Raw genomic sequence first — 20,510 nt, forward strand, 5'->3', positions numbered from 1 at the left:
TTAATGTTTTATTTTTATTCAACTGCAGAATATGCCTGACTAAAGCGCCTTGCACGCATTTCCTGCAATCTTGTCAGCAAACGGCTGTTGATAAAGAAATTGTCTGTTTCATTAATTTATTAAACTCAGTTTTTGGTATTATTAAAAATATATTAAACGAAATAATGTTTATAATACTAAAAATGATAATAGCCGAAAGTATGATATTAATTACAGCTTTTGCATCATAATTGTGGTGTACTATGTTTCATATACGTATATACAGAACAGAATATATTTTCTAATTAATATTAAAAAGCAGCTATCTACGTAAAATATAATTATTTTTATTACATTTTTCTTTATTATTATATAAGTATTCATCAGCTTGCGCGTCCACTTCTCAAATGACACGTAACTCTGGAGCAAATTCGATTTTTTATATCCAAAAATTGTAAAAAAAAAAAGTCACGCGGCATTCTTTTACGAAACCTATAATGTACACGCGATGACCGTGCAAAATGTAGCGAATATTTTGTTCATCCATCAAGCAGCCATCTGACCGACCTCGTCTTCAACACGCGTTTTCCCAGCAACTTGGAAAACAATCGATTCATCCGTCAATCCCGGCATACTATCCACGTTGTAGTTATCTTTCTGTCGTATCGCCACCCTTGCATCGAAACTATACCGTTCCTGGATCTCGACCACCGAGGCTAATCCCCCTTAGCGGACTTGGACCATGCTCCAGCATCGTTTGCGACGATCGCGATAGAATCAACGTACACCCTCGCGCGCTTACCCTTGAGAGGGAAGGCGAGAATATAAGTGAAGAAGAGAACGGGAAGGAAGGAGAGAGCAAAGCGAAATGAAGAAAGGGAGGTGAAGAAGGAGAGAAAGGAGGAAAACGGAGTGAGCTCGCGATACACGGCAACGGTCGTGAGCTACGGGAGTTCGCAAGAGGGCGGTTAGGAGTGAGAGAGACGAGGTATACGGCGCGCGGTGGTTGCTCGAGAGAGACGGTGCAAGTTCTCCGGTACACGGTGGTGGGCACAATATTGATCTGTGGGGTGGGCTTCGGGGATGCTGTCCTCTGGCTCTCCTCTTCGCCCCCGGGCCGCCGTTTTCATCCGCCTTCTCGCGCCCCCTCGAGCTCGGCGGCGCTTCCCTCGCCCCGCGCCATCGCAACCCTCCAAGTCTACTACCCTGGTACTCTCGCGATGTGGTGGGGGTCACGCTGGTTGCGTGCTGGTCCAGTCCGCAGCCTCCCGCGAAATCGTGGTGGGAACCGGAGGCGGCCACGGGAGGTGAAGGCGTCGGAGAGGGTGGCTTTCTCCAGAGGTGGAAGTGGTGGAGGAGGGTTATGGCCATCGTGGGGAGCGCTCCTCGCGTCTATATCGCGGCGGTGGCTGCGAGTCGCGAGAGCTCGACCGGCAGCTCGTACACGACCCCGACCGCCTCCTTTTTCAGGGGTTTCGGTTTCCGGTTCGGACACCCGTTCGCAGGGACGAGGCGGTTTTCTCCATCCCCCGTGTGTCCAGTCCCTCTCTTTATCTCGCTTTTTATCTCGCTTCAACTTTCTTATTTTCCGTCACCTTTATTTTCCCATTCTTGTTTCTCCGATCTTCCATAGTTACCTTTTCGCCAGCCACCGTCTCAGTTTAACGCGAGTTGCCACGTTCGGCCGAATTTCCGTGGCGAACATTCTGTGCGTGCGGCCTGTATGGGAGACTACGCGTCTCCTCGTCGTCGTCGTGCTCGCCGGTATCCATCGTTACGGATTACTTCGCGTTCTGCCCGTGTTAAACCTGGTGCGCACGATGCAAGATAGAACCGTGCATACAAGAGGTACGACTTCGCCGGACGAAAGCAATTACGGATAAAAAAAATTAAATATAAATAGTGCAAGCGAGACGACGAGAGCGAGGCGGATGGGAGTGCGGAGAAAAGGGAGAGATAGCCGCAACAGGACAGGAAGAGCGGCGGTGAACACGGATGTACGAGGATGTACGTTCGCGCGAACGTCTGATCCGTGCTGAGGGATACAAGTGCGACAAGAAGGAGGGGGAGAGTGCGAAAGCAGAGTGGAAATAAGGAAGAGAAGAAAAATAAGCCAGACGAGCGAGAACGGCGAAGAGAACGGCGAATTCATTGCCTACGTGGAAACAGGCTGCTGGCAGAGGGAGCAGCCACGCTCCGCGAAGTTGCCTAGATACCGGGCAACACCGTGTTGCGCTCCGGTGAAGTAGGAGGCAGCGAAGGAGGCGGAGGTGGTGGTGCTGCTCTGCGAGAGGATGGAACGCGCGATGGACTGTAGTGAGACGAGGAAGACGATCGCCGGCCAGGCCGCGAACGCAGGTCCGTGGTGCTGCCAGGAATCGCGATAGCACACCCGCGCCCCTCTCGAAACTCGTTGAGAGAAAAAGAGAAAAAAAGAGAGAAAGAGAGAGAGAGAGCATAGGTCGGAAATCTCGCGGTAGCGTGCTGGCGGCTCGGAGCTAATCACGAAAAATAATCACGGCGTCGTTCGCGGCATTACAGTTAGTCGTTGGATTCGTCGAATTAGTTGCCGCACGTCCCGTAGAATTCTCGAATCGCGAGACAGTTCATTATGGACTCTTCTGCCAGAACCCCATTCCCGTATTGAAAAATATTTTTTTCCAACACGCTCGCGTAAATGTCGAACGTGTCCGTGGCCCGTGTTACTGTACGTTAGAGCTCGCGGCTGGAAATTTTGATTAAATCGCCGACGTGACGGGTGTCAGCGAGTAACGAAGTAAGCCCTAGTGCCGGTCGAGAACGGGGTGAGAGTACTCGTAACGATGGACGCCACCGCGTGGGGGAGAACGGGAGCGTTCCGTATCGAATGAGGAAGTGTAGTTGCCACGGACACCTGTAAACCGGGTGCGAGCTCTCGCGATTTTCGAGCCAAGATTCTCCCTTCGCCGTGTCTCCGTGAGCCGCGGCGATAACGGTCGCGAAATGCATGCCGTACCTCGAATTTCCTCCATACGCATAATTGATAAGCGATACCGCGCGAAAGATACCGTATATACCCTCGGGTACGTTCTCGTATCAACTAGTCGCAGCGTCAAAACTCTGCGGACGCATTTCCTGTGAGATTAAAACTCGCGCCATTGTTGCTTCTCCGAGCCGTGCAAGACAATGGAAAAATTGCTACCTGTGTCGATAGGCAGAAACTACGGTAATGGCGTGCCATTTAATGCACTCCCTCGTGAATCCGATAAATAGGTCATCGTAATACTGGACTTCGTGATCAATGGCTGATCGGTTGTGTGTGGAAAAGGGTTGCTAATTAATTCACGCGTTTTTCTCGCGACGAAATACATAACGCTTTTTGTCAGCGCCGTTCGATGATGTTGCGCGTGAAAATTAATATACGAGAACAAATATGAGCTGCAATGCGCTCTCGCGCCTTATAGTTTTAAACGAAACGTGAAACTATTATTAATCTTTATGTTTTATTTCGAGCATTATTCCTCCTTTAAACGTAGATATTTTTATCTATAGTAAAATAGAACATTCCATTTTTTTCGTTGATGATAAATTAAATAAGTTACAATATTTTCATATTTAACGATTTCAATTTGATAAGTTACATTTCGAATATAATTAAGATCTTTATATTTTTTTTCGTGATAATACTAATAAATTAATCGATCGCAAAGTTTTACCCCAGCTCGCGGAAATCGATTTATGAACCCGCGTATATTTCAATTAAATTAATAATTTTTTTTTGTATTTGAAGAAAATGAAAAATTTACGATAACAGGGCTCGGCAAAACCGATCGTTTCCAGTCGCGGCACGTTTTTCCAAGGGGAATACAAGAAATCTCTCCCTTCTGATAGTGATATAGTAAATCAACCACCCTGCTTTTAAATCACCTAAGTTTTCGATATCCGTAGCAACGCTCACAATCGTTATATATCGAAAAGAAGTATTGCAATAAATGACAGTAATATTCAAATGAATATCATTACGTTATCTCACAGCGAATAAGATTTGACTTGCATAAACTTCGTGCATAAGTGTGGATTTGTGAATAAAAAGTGATGCATATATCCCTCTTAAAATTTCTTTTATATGTCAGTTTTCAAAGAAAAATGTTTCATGTTTATAAAATTTAATATTACATTAACGTTTTATTAAAAATCTTATTAAAAATAGAGTTATAGTGAGTGTTTTAAAATAAAATTAAAATCACGGAATATCAGGTTGTTGAACATATTTTGCTGAAACGTAACGTAAAAATAATGCAGCTGGGATATATTTTATAAAAAAAATATTTCAACGTAAATCTGAGTTTTCAAAAAAATGCACGATTCTTTAAAGAACGATAAATTCAATCGTATAACTAACGTATAATTATGATACCGTGATATTCGATAGTATTTATCGGTAAATATTTTAGCTCGCAATTAACTATGGAAAATAATCCCGTTGATTTAGGAAGTAGTGCGAAAGCATGCCGCGAAACGACGCCGCCGCCTGCGATGGCAACTGAGTACGAAGAGGTCGTTCACACGTACGAAATCATTATTTTCAGGATCCCCCGCGAGAATGTACGAAACGCTGGGATGCATCGTCGCGCGGACGTAGCGCGTTCTGTCTGCGAACGATAAAGCAACGTCATCCTTGAGTGATCGAGTCTTCGCGAGTACGCACAACCGAGGCGCGCGGAAGAACGCTTGGTTATGACGGCGAAGTCGGGAGGTGCGTTAGCGAGGGCATCGAGTATCGATTAGCGGACGATTCGCGCGGAATTGAACTCGACTCGTGACACCCCGCACGATGATGATAATCAGTGACGCAGCGGGCGACAAAGCGCTTCCGGGCGATACTCGCGGTGGTGACTGCCGCGTGTAGAAGTGAACGCGCAAAATTTGTGCAGTGCATCACGGCCACGACGGAGCACGTCGGGACCGGATAGATGAACATCGGCAAGTCGGTGTCGCGTCTCGACCTGGACCTGCAATATTCATCTGCCATGGCGCACCAAGCAAGAGGTCTACCGCAGTTGCGAATAAAGTTTTATAATACGATCGCCGCCGGTCTCCAAATAGTCCTCTTGCTCACCGTCCTACCTCAAGGTAAGCTCACTTCCGATATTTTATGATGAGATTGTACGGAACATTACTCGTGTTATGATTTTCTTTATCGCCCGTCTAAGTCGTTTCAGAAACGAAGGAACACGGGCGATATTTCTTTGCGCGAAGGTATTGACGAGAAAGAATCATGAAACTCCAACGGTTCGAATAAAAAGAGGTCGTTACGTTTATCGATTGAAAGATATGATATCGTTATAATTGATTTAACGTGATATACGTATCGCAATTAAATTACGAGATATTTTACAGATAAATTTCAAAATATCAAATAATTATAATTACGCAAATATTAACGATCATTACTATTAGTAAGACTTTTCAAATACGATCGTTCGTTGGTTGAATATTTCTCTCTCAACGTAACGCTCTAAATAATTTTTATCTTCCAAAGAAGACGAAATCAAAAGCTAGTCAACGCTTACGATTTTTGAACGTCTTTATTATTCGAACCTACATAATTTTCTCGATTTACTGCACCGACAATGGCGTCAATTTTTTATGATAAAATTTTTAACTGTGACTTATATGAAATTATTACGAAAGCAAGATGTATGCAAGTATAACATATCGTGGCCTATTAGTATTCAAGGACGCTTGCACTAAATAGATTTCTGCACGCGGCGACTTCTATCAACTCGTGTCAGTTCGTCCGGCTATTTCTCCTGATATAGAAGTACGAAAATAACTTTAGACAAGTACATAATTTAACGAATGACACTCCCGCGACTCATAACGCCGTCTTTGGCGCAGACATTTCTAGTCGGTCGGCGTTAAATACAGTAAGAAATCATTAATACGGCGAGCATCGATAAGACTAGTCTAATTAAATAACATTTAGGAAATAATCGCGATAACGATAAAAAAAATTCACGTTCAAGTTGATGGCGAACGGTGACTCGCTAATTTCTGTCACCCGATTAACCCAGATAGCTAGCTTTAGACACCTTCGAAATAACGACTGAATTTCATGTGTGCTCGCTGTACGTAGTTCACATGCGTATATGTGGGGTAGTATGTTGTTTATATGATTTATGCGTAACTGATTACGCTAAGAGTGACGCGCATACGCGTATAATAAATCGGTTCGTCAATCATAATTACGGATGACACGTTCGGTAACAGTGCAACGTATAATAGAATCACCGCAACCGCGGCGCGACCTGCCATCACAGCGCATCGCCGCCCGACCGCGACAAAACTACATTTCGTTCGGTCAACGAAGTTTCGCAACCATATACGACTCAGCCAGAATTAAATCGCACGATTTGAGAAACTCTCTCGGAAAAACATCGACATGTCGCCAACAGCTTCGCGAATAGCGAAGTATCGACGTGGCTGGCTTCTCTTAAGGCATTTTACGACGTTAATCTGCGCGGAAACAGGTTTCGACCATTGGGAACTTGTTGCGATTTTCGAGAAACGTTTCTCGTCAGATTGTCAAAATCGGTAAGAAATCGTGAAGGAAAATCGAACGATAAAATAAAAAATGTTAGGAAATATAAAATTTCATTTTAATTTCTTTTTTGTCTGATAAAATCTTTACGGTTTAAACACATTTTTTTAGACATAATTAATTTTTAGAATAATGAAACGAAAAAGAAAAATGTTTTTTCATAACTTAAAATTATTAATTTTCTTCTCCTTTTTTTCTCTGGCTTTTTGACTTGACACGCAATTAAAGTACGTACAGCAAACACTTTTAGAAAGTTGAAAATGGCTTTACTCGAGCGAAAAAATATGCGGAATCATAAGTTACGGGAACACCAAAGTTCCACGATAAACATTCTGAAACGAAATATCGTGCGACGATTGAACTCGCGTGATCGTTGGGCAATACTAAAGTTAAACCGCCGGATTTAAACTCGGAATTTATTGGTTCGTTGAGACGAATTCGCGGCATTAATATCCTTTCGCCGTCATCGTTTGTCATGTGTTAAAGGTCGTCCGGCAAATACGATAAAATTTTTTTCAGTATAGACAATTTTTCAGTATTGAGAGCTTTGTCAAATGGAATGCTCTTCTCCCCCTTATATTTAATTTTTAAATCTCAATACATTTAAAAAATTAATATATTTAATTAATAATACATTTACTATTACATTCAGATTATCGTTAATTAATTTTTATGCAGCCACGTTGAATAGAAAAAATACAATTTCAATGTGTATTATGATCGATTCTCCCGTAAATTATCTCGCCTACTTTCATCTGTATTATGTTATCGTGAAATTTCTTTTCCCTGGTTTTCATTACCAATATGCTGCAATCTTTATGCTGATCGATCATTGCTTCACTCATCCTCGTTGCGTTGTGTCAGTCGTAAATCAATCAGTGCAGTAAGTGGAGAACGATGGGCAGCTTCTTCTCTCTTCCTCGGCTTCCTCAGCCGTGCGTCCCGATTTAATTTCAATTCAGAATCTGTTAGCTTTAGCCTGATGTGCTGATGTAAAATTCATAGTCGTGTTTGAATGAATCCGGCCCGCGACATATCTATCTTCGATGGCGTAACACATTTCTTCCGAGCGAGGCCGAGATTACGCGGCTCGTAGTAATAAGTCATTCGATTTATCGCCGGTCTCGTGCGAAATATTTTCTCGGCAGGACTAGATTTCGAGCCTCTGGACCTCTGCTCGTCCTCAACCTCCGCCTTCTTTCCCCGATCGCCGACCGATCGTGAGTTATTCTCGGTCGAACGGAGAAAGCCTTCCTGCAAAACTGCCGCGGGCACTGCGTATTTTTCTACGTTACGTTTTACGACGGCCGAATGGCTGTTTCTCAATTACCGAGGCATTGAGGAACCCTCTAAAAATTCTCTTAAAGAACTCGGTCTTTAAAGTAGCGCGTTATCTTAGACAAGACTAAGCTAAGAGGAGATTTTCAGATTAACTGATTAAAATTCGTATCCGATCGTTAATTGTTTATCTTTATTATAATTTTAATCGGGCAAAAAGTACAACTTGATCGCGTAATAAAATTAAATAGTAACGTAATTTAACTCGTAATCCGAGCGCTTTATTCGCGATCGAAAAATATAATTTTATGTACGTTACGTTGCGTCTGTTCGTACGCATGAGACTTTAAAGAACAATGAAGCATTAACATCGTTTAAATATTCAGTCGATAGTAAGGTTGACAGTCTGTCAACTTTAAGATCGATCGATTAACTACCAGGCTGGAGCAATGAAGCATTTGTCAATGACGTGACGCGTGTAAGTTAATTGAATACGAATCACTGATAGATGTTACTTTAAGAATAATATTAAAATAATTTCCTTTTCTTTTTTTTTCGTGCTGATAAAAAAAACGTTAATTAAAATTTTACATTTTATCAAACACAAAATACATCTCTAAACGCAATATTATTTATGAATGTTGCACTTCCAGTAAATACAAAATTCAAAGAATTTTTACGAGAACTTTTGTTCTTTCCAACCACCTAAGATACATATATCATTTCTCTCCTCGCGAAATATTTTCTCGGAAATAGTTAATACATCGTCATCGATAAAGCAGCAGCTTTGAGTCTCGCGCGTTCGCAACAAAATATCTTGCTCGCTCCGTGGTAATCAGTTTTGAAGTTCCGACGAAGTAATCTGCGATCGATGCCCCAGAAAGGCAACGTGGACGGAAAAACATCGAGGAGAGGGCGGAAGTCAGTCTTCGTTAAAATTTTAGAATGTTCCGCGGAGGATTACGCTTGCAGCATGTTCGTTTAACGCGTCGGCTCGGCATTTTACTGTCACTGGTTGAGCACCACGGTTGTCGGATATCGAGATTTTTACATTGCGCGTATGGCGTCGCAATGGAGCACAGACGCCTATAACGTTGATATCGATTCTCGAATTCGTAACCACGCTATTTCTCGTGCGCGCAAGCATACATAAGTATTAATCGAAGGAAGTACTTTCGTCGAGTATTACTTTCTTTTTTTTTTTTTTTTTTTCTTTCTTTTTCTTTGCGGGATTTAATCCCGGATCGACCAAACTATTTTCTACCCGCGTTTATAAGAAAATGAAATTTGCACGATCCCGACGATGACGGCCATCGAAATTACATTACAATTGATGACAAAATTGTATTGATTTCGCACCAGAATTTAATTCGGTCATTTGCTCCGCGAGATTTTCACGCTTATCGCTATATTGGGCCATCTGATAATTAGAATTCGATCGTTGTGTTTTATAACCATTGTAATTTGGTGTTCGACAAGGTAATCGCGCGTTTTCGCGCTATATGACTGCTAATGCCGTCGTTGGACGGAGCAAAAAAACCGTAACTTTACTCGAGGCGATAAATTGCGCGCGCTGTTGCGATTTGATGTAGGAATAAAGAAAATGGTATTATGCAATATATTTTTGTTTCTCGCACGATGACATCGTTTGAACGAACATAGATTTGTGATAATTTAACACGAGAGATATATACGTCTATTCGTAATGAGTCGTTAGTGAAATATAACTAAAATTATTATTAATAAAATTCAGTTATAAAATTTCACGTAATAATAAATATATTATTAAAGTAGGAAATGTATAAAATTATGCAATATAAAATTTAATATAATTATAAATGTGCGGTTATATCGTATTATATTATATTTTTCATGGATTTTTAAATAATATCTGCTCCATTACTTTTCTTTTTAAAATCTGATAACAGTTGTTTTATATATAATTTTTTATTAGTTTAACGTGCATTTACGGATTATATTTGTTGGAATGGCTCTTTATCTCATACAAGATCAACTATACATAATTAAATTAGGTCGTATTGATATCTGCATCAGATTCATACGATAATTATTTCATACAAAAATTTATTCGTTCGTTCATATAATCCATTAGTATATTTTAAATAAACTCTAATTGTTAATGTTTGGATCGGCACATTTTAATGGAACACCGTCTGTTAAGTTGATAATTTAATGTTTGTTTAAAATAAGACTCAAAACTGTATATAATATTACAATATTACATTATTATATTATTGCAATGACACAACATTACATTAATACAGTACAATATAATATTATAATATCAAAACGTATAATTGATTTCAGTTGCGACTTTCAAACTGTGTTCCTTCTTCAAGTTTTATTAACATACGTGATGTTAAATTAGTTTATACGTTTGCTTAAGACGTGTATATGCTCAGCGAACGAGCAGCAAACGCGAACATTTAAAAAATAAATTAATCCTACAAAAATAACACGGCAACGACACGCGTCACCGAGAAATGTTCGCGGTCGCTGTGCTCGTTCGCTAGATTTATACATACCTTTAGACAGAGGCGAATGTTAAAAGTTACATAGTGCAGATCGGTACGTTCAGTGATGTTTTCTCAAGGCGGCCGATCGCTGAATCTCGCAAAGCACAACGATGGCTTTCTCGTGAGACCATAACGCGGCAATTCGTTACGAATTAACTTCTCGCGCGCGATACATTATCTCAGAAGTGCACGTAAATTCGTCCGCCGAAAGTTGCGACTGCGGCCCCGGGAGTGAGAGACTGATCGCCCACGAGGATCCCCGAAATGATTTATAATCCGTCATAAAAGCAGAAACTCCCGGGAGACGCGGTTAGAGAACGCCGCAGCATCTTCATCATTTTGGTCGGGTTACGATGGTGCGAAGGGACGTGGCGTGGATTTTCGTACAAACCCGTACAAGACCACGGTCTCGCGCGCCGATCCGTTTTATTTAAATCACGGCTATCCATAACGTCGAAATTCACTTCGGCTCTTTTAATGGTGATTTATGTTCACTCGTCTGGTCAGCCTGCTTTTCGCAATTTACTCTAGTATCGCGTCAGGAATTGTCTGGCAGGATAATCGAGTGCGCTGCCGCCGTGTCACGTGCAACATCGATATACGTATACGGTCTTTCGCTTAAGTGACGCTCGAATAATTAATAAGACGTGCTTCGCGGGAACGCATTGGTAATTAATTGAAGCAAACAGTCCCGTGATTGCAGTTTTGCGATATACGGGCGCATCGATTTTGCACTATTTCGCGCACTGGATACGGTTGAATAAGCGATGAAATACATATTTACGGTCTTGCGAGAAGTTCGCAGGCGTGATGTACGTGAAATACGAATAGATTATATTTTGTCTGTCTGGGAACATGCGGGCGCTGGGCGAAGTCCCTGAAACTTTTTGGCAGGGATCTCTCCGCGAACGATTCGGTTTGCCGTATTTACCGAGAGTTAAACGTGCGAGGTGAATATGCGGCTGCAGCAACGGCAGGGCCAGCAAGTATCTGCTCGGCGAAATATCGTCCTGTCTCCGGAATAAATATGCAAGCAATTTGCGCGCGACCGTGCGATCTATACTCAACTTTTCCGCAACCGTCGAACATAAAAGTTTTTCGCGCGACATCGCAAGAATCTCCCGCGCGTAGAAACATAAAGATCGCGTTTTTTTTTTTTTTTATTTCTTTACAAGTGATCTTCCCTATCGTTATTAGATAATCAAACATCAAGGGCGATCGAGCTGGCAGCCGCGTGAAAACCTGAATATCTTTTTTGACCCAAATAAATTTGATTTTTCAAGGCGCGGTACGGTTCAACGTAGCCCCGTGGCAATGAATGAAACATTTCGTTGGGGCGTAAGTAGATTCCGCGAGATGGTATTAGAATTTGAATTTCTTGGCAATACCAGGGAGGCTCGGTAAGCTAGACGTGGCTCAGAGAGATGTAAAGTCTTACTGCTTCTTGATATGCGGATTTCTCCCGAGAGGAATGCAAATATTTTCTGATATAGGTTATTTTGAGGATCGTTGACTGGGATGGTCCTGAAAATTGAACTGTCGCTTCCACGTTTAACTTCGTTCCACGGCGCAGGAATGACTGGTTCTAAGATTTTCTCTGTGCGCATTTGTAATATGTATCGCGTCTCAAGATCCGAATTACAGATCCCTTCCTTCGTTAGTCGCCGGCAAACGCTTGTCATCGCCTACTGACGTGCCGCCGGTCGAATTGCAGAAACTACCTGTACTTAATTACCGTTTATATTGTTCTAAACGAGCTTTCTGAACATGACAGATCACAGAAATCAGTAGTTACATATATTGAAAACAATCCGACTGGCGGATACCCCGCGGACTAAATGGTCGCTTTGAAGTACCGTTATAGCCAGCCGTGCTATCAGTCGCTTGTGTTTCTATTAAGTTGCAAAGCCAAATACACATCTCGGGCTTTAGATTCTGAATGATCAAAGTAGCATAGCCAATCTCATGTAAATGCGAAAGTAATCGAAGCCGAGACTGCGCAGCGTGGATATGTGTACCAATATAGCGATCGGTATTACCTCGATCTCTGGAAGGAGTCAATGCGACATAAACGTGGAACTAGATCACGGTTGGTCGCGCGATATCGATACATCATAATCGCTCACAGCTGCAAGTACACCTGCCGCGTCGAATTTCTGCGCCGGATCTCATTTCGATCTATTTCTCTTTTAGCACACCCGACTTCTCTTTTCATGATTCCTTTGAGTCAAATACAGAGTTTAAAAAGAGGGAGAGAGAGAAAAGAAAAAAAAAAAAAGACAACTAAACGGAACGTTATAAGACGACGAGTTTTATGTTCAACAATTTCTTTAATTTAATGAAAATATTTAAATTACATTTTTCTTGCATCGGAATAATCCGAAGGATAATAAGAAAAACTTAGCAAAAATTAATTGAGATTGTTTTACAATGTATTTTTTTTTCTACCTTGTTGCTGTTCTTGCAATATTATTTCTGTAATTTTTATTAATATATTCTTTATGATTATGTGAATGCATATAATCTATCATTTGGTCTTATATTGAATTCTTGTCTCGCGCTCGAGTGTATGAAAATGCTTTCCCAAAGCGTTCATAAATTTTCTGCTTTTTTCTCATTCTAACACGAGGTTATACTAAATTTAAGAAAAGCGAATAGAAAGGGCACCTCACGAGATCGAAGTCGACAGGGGCCAACTGAAAGAAGTCTCTTTTATAATTAGGCCCACGGGTGACACGTTACTCTACTAATTACCTGTCCAACAATTCCCGGTGAATGAATAAGTGGCTCGTACCTCGAGACTAGCCGCCCTTGTTGCCGCAGAGGTTATTCAGTTACATCTAACGAATGAACCTCGTGCACCTTGACCTTTTTTTAATCTAATTGCAAGTAATGCATCTAAATATATGTATTCCATATGATATAACCGGTGGCTTTATACGCGAGACGATCAATTTAATGTAACTATTTGGAAAATAATTTTTTAAATTTATAGAAAAAATACATCTAATAAAAATAAAGTAACGTAATAGCAAGAAAAAAAAATTAAAACTTTTTTATCCGATTACAGACACTTAAAATATATTAGTTTGCCTTAATTAATTTTAATTTTATCTACGGTGAATATTTATTAGTTTTTTGTATATTGCAAACGTTATGAGAACTTATTTTACATTATCCTAGTTGGTGCACATTTCGCTTGATTAAGCAACTCACTCGAAAATATGAAGTTACGTTATTATCGACTCTATTCAGTTAGTAAACTTAATCAACCAGTTATACAAAAAAAAAAAAAAAGAACCCTGCTCGGTCTAAGTTTCTTTAGTAGAAACCACCGCGGTAAAGAACGAAACTGTTTGCGCAGAACTGTTTACGCAGTTCGGAACGAAAATTTCTCATAGTTTGATTTGCGAGTGTAGTCTTGCGTAAATGACACTGACATATAAGCAGCTCCTCGACTCATCCGCCACTTCTCGTTATCGCAACGTAATCTCCGTCGCTACGTGAATAATTAAGCGATCAAAGTTATCGTCGGGCGACCTCGTTTAACCGCGTACTTAGAAAAATCTTCCCGCGCGAGTTCTCGAACATCGCTCTTTTAACGAGTGCAATTTCTAATCTCTGCCGGATAAAATATTAAATCTCTGAGAAATTATTCGATAACAAGGAAACTTTTACGGAGATAAATGAAGGATACGGGTGCAGATTGTATCTCGAGTAGTATATTTACGCCCGTTGTTACGTAGAGCGTATACAGCGGTACGAACCAGCCGCCAGACCGGCGAGCCAACAAGTAGTTATGGTCTCCATCTTTTTACGACCGCGAGACAAGGTCGTTACGGTAACCCGCTACGACTCAGACCCGCGACATTAGGCGAGGAGTGCGTTGTTTAAGACGCATCGTTAATGTAATTTGCGCCAAAACAAAAACCGCGTGCTATACGGTTTCACCGTACATTAGACTTTCAACAAAAAGAAAAAAAAATTGAAGCCTAGAATAATTAAGCGTCGTTGTTCTATAGTTAGTGGACACTTTGTCATGGTCAGGGCTAAAATTTCAAAATTACGTCAGTTTTGGACGGCTGCTTTATGAGAGTAAACATCTCTCGCTCGTCAGCTGAATAAATTTCCATGTTATTGTGTCACTCGTGCTACTTTTTATTCTTAATTTGAGACGCTGATGTGGCGTGATATACGCATGCAATTTTTTTCCTCTTTCTCTCTCTCTCTCTCTTTTTTTTTTTTTTTTAGTAAAAGACTTTTAAATTCGGCTAATCTATAAGGTGTAGTGTAGACAGCCGTACGCAGAGGTATGGTTTTATGCAACTAGGGGTAGATGTATGGCGCGTGTAAAGTAAATTGCCTCTTGCTTGCTCGGAGTATTACGGATAAGCAACAGCTGTCGTGTGATACCGCCGAAGTTACTCGGCTTTCTCCATGAGTTTGCAATCGAGTATCCGAAAAATAAAGGCTAATATGGTACAGGTATCGTACACGGGACAGGATAATATAGAGCGGCTTATGAAGATGCCGGATATATTGCTGGGATTATACGACAGCCTCTATCGTTGTACACGCGAGCGCTATGCGATGGGAAAGTGCAAGCGGCGGTTGACAGGAAGAAGACGTCATTTTCGACTTTACTGCAAATTGTTCGTAGTCTATTCCGCGCGATTTATTTCATTGCGGTTTAGCTAGGTTTAGCTTCTATAACGGTTCAATAGAAATCGAACGAAATGAAATACTGGGCTTTGCCGTTTGTACAGATTGCATCGCCAATTCGGCGTGAAAATTCGATAATTAGGAGAATTAATTAAAAATATTTAATTTCGAAGAATTTTTAAAATTGTAATAATAACGAAACGTATCTTTTTTTTTTTTTTTTCTATTCCTCTTTTATTGCAGTAAATACTCGCTAATGCAGAGTATTATTTTATAAACGAGGAAAAAATATTTTGCAGGTCAATTTTGATTTAGTCGTTTCATTATTGTTAGATTATTTATTAATAAGTAGACCACAGGCATGTGGCTAATATATTTTACGCGGACCCACGTGAAACAAACATGGTCATTATACGTGTGTAATACGACAATCAATGCGCTAATTAATTAAACATTCGATATCGCGTAATTAACGCAGGAATAGCGATGAATTCTCCCTGGAACGTGCCGCAAGGCGCCATTGTAGTTATCTCGTCACTATCGAATTCATGTCTTCGAGTAGTTCGAGGATCGAAGCTATCCACCGTTAGTTTCTGCTAGTTGGGCAACGTTGGAAGCGACAAGGCGCTGAAATCGATATACGAGCACATTGAAAACCATCGGTAGAGTGTTTATCTGGGAACCGTAAGCCCTTGTGATTCGAGCAACCGAGGCTACCTCGATATCTACGGTCTCTTAAACGTCGATGTGCATATATCGGTTGACCTAATAAGAACAGAATCTTCGGTAGCAGATGCTCACAACGCTTTATCTAACTATGTCTTCCTCTAGTTGCCACCGGAATACGCGCTGATGAGAATTAAGAAGTCAGATCAAATCTTAAAGAGGAATCTCTAAATTATCTAGAATTTTAATTCCGCGTTTCAAATAAATGTTTATCAAAAGATAAAATAATTTTTGAGAATATTTATAATTGTTTATTGTGCACGCAGCCATTTTCTGCGCGAGACTAAATATATTATGATCTCGCATTTAGCATGATTAATTAAATTAAACGTGAAATAACCAATTTTTTGAATAAACAATAAATGAAACCCATTATATTTGTTGCTGTGCATATAAATGTGAGAGTCGCGTTTAGAAATACATGCGAATTTTTGTCCCGCTAAAACTCGAAAAATATAAAACAGACGAGGCATTATATTTATTACTTCACCGTTGAACTCGCGATGCAGCGACGACTTTGCAATCTCCACCAACGCGAACATTCCTCGACGAGATAGCGACTCGTACTGCCGGATCGTAACCCATGTTGGCCGTAAAGCCGCTTGAAGTGCCAGTCCACTCACCCTAACGAAACAGAAACAACATCCCTCGGGTCGCCGCGGGCATTACGAGCGCAACGTCGCATGCATCGGCGATTACCACCCGACGATGGTGTCTGAATCGCAGCGGCGAAAGCGATGGTAGACTCGCACGAGGGTGGAAGGCAAAGCGGAGGTAAGGAAGGAGGGTGGTCGACGGAATGTAGAGCAGTGTGTCAGAACGACACCCTTCAGAGAGCCGCTCTCCAGAGCCGCTTGGCCCTCAACACTTTCCATCTCCCTTCACAAAGCGTTGAGACCACCCTTCGACGACGAGGACAACGACTACGATGGACGAACTACTCCACGACGATCCTGCGCCCTTCTGCTCCACGTCTCTCATACTACCTTCCCCGTTTTCGTTCTCTCTCGCCCTTAGTCCCTTCTCGCCTACAATCCCTCATCCTGCTCTCGCCGTACCTACAACCTACACCAACACACGCAGTCTATCTAACGGCTCACTTTCTCGCTTCACCCTTTCGGTCCCCTTACTCTCCTCATTTCTCTCGTCTCATCTCTCACCCTCTGACTCGACAGCCTCTTTCTTGCTCGTCCTCTTCTCCGCTACCGTCTGCAATGTATCTCTCTCTTGCTCTCTTTCTCTCGCCCTTTCTCTCTCTCTCTCTCTTGCTTCATCGCCGCACGCTCTCTTCTCGACCGTCCATCCTCTCACCCTCATGCTCACCGGTATTGCCTCCCGCTCTCTCGCCCTTACCATCGTTCTCTTCTGGCTCGCTGTCGTCTAACCCGCGCATTGATTTTACCCTACCCACCGCCTAGGCCGTAGGTCCTCTCCTAGATAGGTAAACACTCGGCATAGCCGAGCGACGCGCGTTTTGCACCCGCGCAAACGGACGCCGCTCATTAACCGACCTCCATTCTGTAACCCCTTCGGGGTGATACGCTGACAATTTAGCGATCAGTTGACACAAATTCTCTCTCAAAGTGAATATTATATTATTTATTAAATATTAACCTTCTGTTAGAGAATATTAAATTTTCCTACATTTCATTAAATCTTTTAATTAATTTTTAAATCGTGCAAATCTTTTTAAATTGTAAGTAAAATTTATGAGTGAAAAAAGCAAGTAAAGAAGTATATTATATACTTTTTTTTTTAATATTCAGTTTAAGTATTTTAAATGTAATTACATATGTTTGCAAAGATATACTCATCATTTTATAAATTACACTTTTTTAAGCTAATTTTTTTAAATAAATATTTATAAATAACTATTACGACATAATGAAAAAAATATAAAATAGCATTTCCATTTTTGTATGATATCTACGAAACTTCTATTACGTAAGAATCTCTATTGTATTTGAGAACGGTCGGTGAAACTGAAATGTAAGGTTAATGCAATATCGCGGCACGGCGTGTCGTGTTCCATTAATTAACTGTCCGTTAAAAAAAAAAAAAAGCGAGCGGCACTCGCAATTAGATTTGGCGCTGCTCGATAAAAATGTGAGACTTTTCGATAGTTACAATCGACAGAGAAGCGGTATGGATAGGAAAAATTTTCGTGGGACTCTACCTCGCTTGTGATATTGAGAATTAATTTCCATAATAAATTACCAAGTCGTGCGGTGATTGGCAGTGGAATTTAATTGGCGGCCATTTCCACTTTTAAATGAGGAAATCTAGTTTGGTCGTTCCCTTAATTTTGTTAGTTATATGTATCTTCATTAGAACGATGCAATTAAATGTTTTTTTTTACTTTTTATTTTTTTTACTTTTAATTATAATTATAATTATCTAGCTAATCTTGAATACGAGCGCGTATAATCTCTTATAAAGCATCTTTTTTTTTTTTTTAAGCCGATTATAAAGTTGACGTATATATATATATAATGGATAATGAATTATCTCTGACTTGAAAATACTATAGGATGTATCGTTAATAACATCTTTATCAAGATCCTTATCACATCCATTTACGCTTTAATCGGTGTGCACGCTTAGCAACTGTTTATGAGTATAATAACGAGAAAATATACTGTGAGATATTAACCAAGTTATCGTAATGCATAATATTCAATGTAATAAACGCAAAGGGCCAGAAAATACTCGGAACACCGTTAAAATATTTCGCGATGAGTATTATGCGGCTGAGGCTCCAATCTTTACACCGCGTACGAAAAATAGAGATAAAGTGGAGAGAAAACAGGGTCAAATACCTAAGAGAGTTAATGAGTTTACAGTGGTTTACCCTTTCAGAGCTGTTAACTTATAATTACATCTAATTATTTCAAACGGTTTAAAATTTGCGAGGCTTACATCGTCTTACGTGATGGAAATCGGCGCGAAACTAATTTCAAGTTTATCAAATTTATTTTCGGTAGTTTGCGCAGGCTACAAAAAAAAAAAAATCGTAGACTACGCTGTCGGCGTGTCTTTTAACTCTGCCCTGCTAATTAAGAAACACGATCGGAATTGCTGCGAAGGTAGAAACGACAAACAAATGGAGAATGCACTTCTTGGAGGTGTGCCAAGATTCGCGTAAACAAGCTGATTTTTCGTCCCTTACAAAAATGAAACTAGCGTCGGTGCTTCTCACGAATTCGCATATAAATATATCTTTCACAATATATCGATGAGTTGTTTTCGTCGGTTCGATTTCAACGCGAGTTCGCGAACAGTTCCTTCTTTCTCGCGGTGAACAAACACGAATCGAACGCCCATAAAAATCCGATTTCAGCAGAAACGAAAACGTGGATGCCGACGCATTTCCGCCGGACTGCGCATTGGTAAATGAGTTTTTCCACCGAAACATTCAGGCCAAGAAGGAATAAATGACGCGCTCAAACTGACACTCGCACGCGGCCGCGTACATCCCGAAAAGAGCGGGCTAAAAACTGTACTTTTTTTTTTTTTTTTCGGTGAAAGCTTGAAAAGCAGTAGCCATCGTTTCCATGTTGCTTACAGCCACGCGTGCTGTTTGCATAATATATCTCGTTGCACAGGCTGCGCGCCGCATATTTCTCCCTTTATGCGTTTCATGGATTAACGATTCCATCGCTATTTTTCCAAGTCAAATCGATTAGATGTTTATTTATGAAGCTAGTCGCGTGGTTGTCATTGTCCATATATTATAAATTTATTCATAACGCTAACAGTCTATTAATATGACTCTCATGCAAATGGTGCTAGTTAATAACTATGTCAACATTAATTATTGATCGCGTTGCTTGCTTGTAAATTCTCATCCGCGTTGCTTCAAAATGTTTCAAAGGTACCACCGGAGAGGATGTATGAGCGGTGAGATTCTATCTTTATTCGTGCGCGACTAATTTTCCACTGTTGTATCGAGTTCGCAGGATTCATTTCAGCTGGCAGATTTGTCAAGCATTCCTGTCAAGCGAGCAGAGTGCCGAGGCAATTCGGATAGGAAGTATGTGAAAAATGTGGGACAAAAAAAAATATATATATATATTTTTGCCAACAGTAGCCGCTTGACGGGAAAGCAATCGGGGCAATTTCGTTTTGCTTGCAACTTTAGCTGCTCTCCTCGCGCATGCACCGCCAAAGAAAGCGTCTTTCCCCGCCTCCGCAAGGGTAATTGCTATCCACGGACGGGGCGAGCCTTGTCGCGTAATTACACGGCATTTAATCTCTCGGCCCTTTTTCCCTCGTTACCGATACGTCTTGCGCTGTGCCATCGCAGCGCATCCGCGCGCGAATAATTTCCCCGAGCACGGACCATAATTTTAGGCGCGCGAAACTGGAACGGCGACAGGAGAGACTCATTGTTGGCTCGTTCGTGTTAGGATTTTCTTCGCGATTAAAAAAGATATTGCACGAACGGAATTTTCTTTAACGTTGAACAAACTTTTGTGAACGCAAGCGGAGTTACGTTTATGATTACGGAAATTCTTTGCGCGCTCTTTTCGGACTTCCCTTCTTTCTTCCGTTTCTCCCTCGAGCGCGGTAATTTTTCCGACATCGGAGATGCATCGCGCGAGTTTTCTCACTCACGGCAACTCATTTCCCTTCTTGCCGCTCCATTCGCACAAGTCCACTCCCGGAAAATATTACACGACGATATCAGTTTGCTTCTGTTACTTTAATGTGTGCACACCGGCATGAAAAGGTTTATGTTACCC

At 41.1% G+C, this 20,510-nt stretch overlaps 1 protein-coding gene across 7 annotated transcripts in view; it reads left to right on the forward strand.

Moving 5' to 3' along the window:
* Positions 1-1,354: 1,354 nt before the first annotated feature.
* Nachralpha6 (nicotinic acetylcholine receptor alpha6) overlaps positions 1,355-20,510 on the forward strand; it is a 205,824-nt gene continuing 186,668 nt past the window's right edge. For 2 of the 7 annotated variants that reach the window (XM_070657587.1, XM_070657585.1), the window contains exons 1-2: positions 1,855-2,337; positions 4,548-5,091. In XM_070657587.1, coding sequence (XP_070513688.1) covers positions 4,932-5,091 — 160 coding nt within the window. In that variant the 5' untranslated portion in view covers positions 1,855-2,337; positions 4,548-4,931. Of the gene's footprint in view, positions 1,828-1,854; positions 2,441-3,837; positions 5,092-20,510 lie in introns of those variants that run through there. The other 5 variants (XM_070657581.1, XM_070657586.1, XM_070657582.1 and 2 more) reach the window with 4 other exon arrangements.

The sequence above is a fragment of the Cardiocondyla obscurior genome, linkage group LG06, assembly GCF_019399895.1.
Source record: "Cardiocondyla obscurior isolate alpha-2009 linkage group LG06, Cobs3.1, whole genome shotgun sequence".
NCBI lineage: Eukaryota > Metazoa > Arthropoda > Insecta > Hymenoptera > Formicidae > Cardiocondyla > Cardiocondyla obscurior.